The sequence below is a fragment of the Ochotona curzoniae genome, unplaced genomic scaffold (genome assembly GCF_017591425.1).
Source record: "Ochotona curzoniae isolate NIBS_2020 unplaced genomic scaffold, NIBS_Ocur_1.0 patch181, whole genome shotgun sequence".
Lineage (NCBI taxonomy): Eukaryota > Metazoa > Chordata > Mammalia > Lagomorpha > Ochotonidae > Ochotona > Ochotona curzoniae.
In genome coordinates this window covers 44458-49427 of record NW_024466730.1, presented here as the reverse complement: position 1 = coordinate 49427, position 4970 = coordinate 44458, and the positions used below count along the sequence as shown (strand labels likewise).

The 4970-nt window shown below is 61.9% G+C and overlaps 1 protein-coding gene across 1 annotated transcript; it reads left to right on the top strand.

The window, feature by feature from the left end:
- The first annotated feature begins 3385 nt into the window (after positions 1-3385).
- Positions 3386-4607, top strand: LOC121166626 (urotensin-2 receptor-like). The gene has a single exon (XM_040995838.1). It carries the CDS (start codon positions 3453-3455, stop codon positions 4605-4607), a length of 1155 nt encoding a protein of 384 aa, XP_040851772.1. The 5' UTR covers positions 3386-3452.
- Positions 4608-4970: the final 363 nt, after the last annotated feature.

The following is a 4970-nucleotide window of genomic DNA, read 5'->3' as shown; positions in this document are numbered from 1 at the left end:
GATGCAGGCCTCCCACGCCGTGTCTCTGCAGGTTTGCCCTCAGCTGGGCAGTTCGCTGTTCATGGATGGGGCTGGGAGGACAGCGAGGTGGCCTGCTCACTTTCCAATTGAAAGCTTGGACTGGCTTCCACTCAGCTGTGCCTGCCTCCTCACGCCCCTGGAAACCTGCTGGGAAGATGGACTCGGGAGGGCCGCAGACCGGGCAGAATCCTCCCGCAGGCGCAGCTGACCCTTTGGGCCACAGGAGCTGAAGGTCAGTCGGCCACCGCCTTCCTCCTCAGGCCTCTGGGGCTCCAGGCACAGTTCTGACCCCTCAGCCCTCTGGGGTTCCGAAGGTGCCCTCTCCACCCGGAGCACCCGACGTGGCAAGGCCATCACGAGTGGCGCCGGGGCTCAGGAGCGCTCGGGGCCGGGGGCCAGCTGCAGCGCCGTCCCCCCGGCGCCCGTCCCGGCGCCGCCCCCGCGCTCACCGCGTAAATGCCCGGCCTGGCGCGGGGCCGCCGCGCATTCCCAGCTGGCGGCCGGGCAGGTGGCACGGGACCGGCGGGCGCCCCTTGCGTTGAGCCCCGGGAGCCGCGCCCCGTCTGCAGGCGCAGCGCTACCGGGGCGATGGCTCCGTGACCGAGGGGCGCAGCAGGTGGGTCTCGGGCCGGGGTCTCCGTTGGGTCTTGGCGGACTCGCACCCACCGCGGAGCCCTCTGGCGTTCCAGCGGGAATTAGGGTGAGGGGAGGGCGTGGGAGGACCCTCGGACTTGGAGGGGACCTGGAAGGGCGGACTCAGGGAACCCCCGGGGCAGGGTAGGGTCTGGCGGAGCTGGGGTTGTGTCCCAGGCGCTGGGGCAGCTGCGCCCCTCCCAGAGCTTCGGCCAAGGTTGGGAGGGGGAAAGAGCCATGGGGTCGCTGGTCCCAAGAGCTGTGGGGCGGGTGGGGCCAGGCCCCCTGACCCTTTGGCTGTGCTTGTTCCTGGGCATGGGACGCTGTGTCGGGAGAACTCGGGGTCCTGTTTCCGCCCCCCCGCCCCGCCCCAGCGTGGGCGGGTGGAGGAAGAGCCGAGCGCAAAGGACTGCGTGTTTTCTGGGCTGCCCACTGCGGGGGCCCAGCTGGAGGGCGTCCTAGGCAAGCCTGGGAGGCTTTGAGTAGGCTTGGGCCTGCCCGCCCCCCCGTGAGCCACAGTGGGGCTGTGCCCAGCTGCTGAGGGACACGGGTCACGTCTTTGCTTAGGTTGTGTCCTGGGGGGAGCTGTGGGCAGCTGGGGTGCCCGTCACGGTTACAGTGCCTGTGGGGTGGGGGTCTGCCTGTGTGCCCACTCTCTGACTCCAGGCTCCACCCATGTTCCTGCGTGGTGGGGCTGGGTGTGCCCACTCGGGGTCCCCAGGCTCCGCCCACATGCTCTCTCTTTTTTTTTAGAACAAGACTTTGACTTAGGATATTGTACTCACATACAGTATGGAGCAGAATGCTTTGTGCATCATTGAAAAATCACAATGAAAATAATGAAGAATATACCATTATGTCTTTTTTAAAAAAGATTTATTAAAATTTTTTTTTTATTGGAAAGGCAGATATACAGAGAGAGGAGAGACAGAGAGGAAGATCTTCCGTCCGATGATTCACTCCCCAAGTGAGCCGCAACGGTTGATGCTATGCCGATCCGAAGCCAGGAGCCTCTTCTGGGTCTCCCACGCAGGTGCAGGGTCCCAAAGCCTTGGGCTGTCCTCGACTGCTTTCCCAGGCCACAGGCAGGGAGCTGGATGGGAAGCGGGGCTGCGGGATAGAACCGGTGCCCATATGGGATCCTGGGCGTGCAAGACAAGGACTGTAACCACTGCGCCACCGCGCCAGGCCCCATTATGTCTTTAAAATATCCCCTGCAATATTTCTTTTCTTTTTTTTTTTTAAAGATTTATTTTATTTTTATTGGAAAGGCGGATATACAGAGAGGAGAGACAGAGAGGAAGATCTTCCGTCCGATGATTCACTCCCCAAGTGAGCGCAACGGCCAATGCTATGCCAATCCGAAGCCAGGAGCCTCTTCCGGGTCTCCCGCGCAGGTGCAGGGTCCCAAAGCTTTGGGCCGTCCTCTGCTGCTTTCCCAGGCCACAGGCGGAGAGCTGGATGGGAAGAGGGGCCTCCGGGATTAGAACCGGCGCCCATATGGGATCCCGGGCGTGCAAGGCGAGGACCTTAACCACTGCGCCACCGTGCCACGCCCTGCAATATCTCTTTAACCATTAAGTCATGTGTTAAATTGAGCAAATATTAATAGATAATACAAAGTCTATTTAAAACATCCTGCATTTCAGAATTGCCAAAGGGAGAGGTCAACAACCAAATGACATAGAATAGTCTCCTTTAGGTTTTAAGGTAGAAGCATAACAGCACTGCCTTGAGGCAAACACTGCATGGGTTAGGGTTAGGGTTAGGGTTAGGGTTAGGGTTAGGGTTAGGGTTAGGGTTAGGGTTAGGGTTAGGGTTAGGGTTAGGGTTAGGGTTAGGGTTAGGGTTAGGGTTAGGTACGTTAGAGGCCCACTTTAGGTTGCGGTTTATGTAAATGTGTCATTGAATTCAGTTTCTGACCAGCAATAGACTAGTGTTGAGCAGTTTTGACAATGGTACACTAGAACCTGGCTAATCCTGGATCACATGGAATCAGGATCTCCGCTTTTGCCCATATCCTATATTAAGGATGTGTACCGAGATAAGGCCCTCATGTTCATAAGGTAACGCTGCAGCATGAACTCAACGGCAGCAGCAAGGCCTGCCCCACATTGTCAACTCCTTGTATATCTTTCTTTTTTTTTTTTTTAAAGTATTCCAAATTGTCTCCTTCCTGTTTAGAGAGGTATTATGGGAGAGGCCCTCCCAGTTTCCCACATGCTCTTGAAGCTCCCATGAGACATTTCTGTTTTCTTCCCCACTGGCTTGCTCGTCTTTTCTTTCTGGATTTGTAGTTCTTTTGGGGTATCCTGTGTCCACCAGTTCACGCCCTCAAACACTGCCAACTGCCAGGGCTAGGCCAGGCTGAAGCCAGGAGCCAGGAGCTTCTTTCGGGTCTCCCACGCGGGTGCAGTGTCCCCAGGCTTTGGGCTGTCCTCTAGTGCTTTCCCAGGCCACAGGCAGGGAGCTGGATGAGAAGGGGAGCAGCCAGGACTGGAACTGGTGACCTAGAGTACAAGCGAGAAAGTACTCTGGGCAGGCGGGCCTTGCTCCCCACCCACATGGGAGAAGGCAAGGCCTGGGTGGGGCTGCCCTGCAGGTCCACTTCTTGCTGGAGCCTGGCCGGAGCCTCGTCCCCCTGCAGTGCCCTCTCCCGCTGCAGCAGGTCCCTGGGAGCTGTGCCTGGCAGCGGCCTCGTAATGCTAGACAGAGAGGTGCTTCCTTCCATTCTAACGTGCTTCCTCTCCCACAGGCCGAGCTGGCACCCAGCCCTGAGCCCCGTGCAAGGGGCAGAGATGGCGCTGCAGCCGGGAACCCCGAGTGACTTCCCCAGGCTGGTGGCCACGGACAGCGCCCTGCCCAGCCCGCCCAGCGGCCCCAACGTGTCCCTCAATGGCTCCTGGACTAGCCCGACCGAGCACAGCTCCCTGCAGGACCTGGCGGCCACAGGGGCTCTGGGGGCGGTGCTGTCAGCCATGGGCCTGGTGGGCATGGTCGGCAACCTGTACACGCTGGTGGTGGCCTGCCGCTTCCTGCGCGCCTCAGCCCCCCTGTACGCCTACGTGGTCAGCCTGGCACTGGCCGACCTGCTCTACCTGCTGGGCATTCCGTTCATCGTGGCCACCTACGTCTCCCAGGACTGGCGCTTCGGCGACGCCGGCTGCCGCGTGCTCTTCAGCCTGGACTTCCTGACCATGCACGCCAGCGTCTTCACCCTGACCGCCATGAGCCGCGAGCGCTGTGCGGCGGTGCTGCGGCCGCTGCATGCCATGCGGCGCTCCGGGGGCTCCCGCAAGGTGCTGGTGCTGGGCACCTGGCTGCTGGCGCTGCTGCTGACGCTGCCCATGGCGCTAGCCATCCGCCTGGCACGCCGGGGCCCCAAGAGCCTCTGTCTGCCCGCCTGGGGCCCGCAGGCCCATCGTGCCTACCTGACGCTGCTGTTCGGTACCAGCATGGTGGCGCCCGGCCTGGTCATCGGGCTGCTCTACGTGCGCCTGGCCTGGGCCTATTGGCGCTCCCAGCAGGCCTCTTTCCGGCAGACGCAGCGGCTGCCCAGTGCCCGCATGCTGGGCCTCATCCTGGGCATCGTGCTGCTCTTCTGGGCCTGCTTTCTGCCCTTCTGGCTCTGGCAGCTGCTGGCCCAGTACCGGCCCGCGCTGCCGCTGGCGCCGCGCACGGTGCGTGTGGTCAACTTCCTGACCACGTGCCTCACCTATGGCAACAGCTGCGTCAACCCCTTCCTCTACACGCTGCTCAGCAGGAGCTACCGGGAGCACCTGCGCAGCCGCCGTCCCCGAGGCGCCCCGGGCGCCCCCAGGGCCACCCAGACCGTCCTGTCCCGTTTCAGCCCCAGAGTCCCTGCCTGTGCAGGAGCGGGGCAGAGCCCCGGTCTTGGGAGCCTCCTCGGGGCTCCGGGCTGCCAACCACAGGTGTGGGGGACCCCGTCCTGAGCACCTGTGTAGACCTGGGAGTGGCCAGATTGCCGCAGCCACTTCCTGCTCTTGCTCCTGGCCCTCTCTGTGCCTGATGCCCCTTTGTGGTCAGCGACTCCAGGAGTGACCCCCCCCCCATTCCAAGCCCCTCTCCCAACTGCTGAGGAGCCAGGGAGGAGCTATGGAACTGTATGACCCTCGTGACCCCAGGGTCAGGTCCCACACTCCGAGGAGGGGCCGCACAGCCCTAGCCATGAGCCTCCAGAGGTGACCCTGCAGCACGGTGGGCAGTGGGCCCCGTGGCTGAGCCACCCCTCGGGGCCTGGAGGTGGACTTCTCAGGTGAGCAGCGACACCCCAGGCCTGTCAGATCACGCTGGAG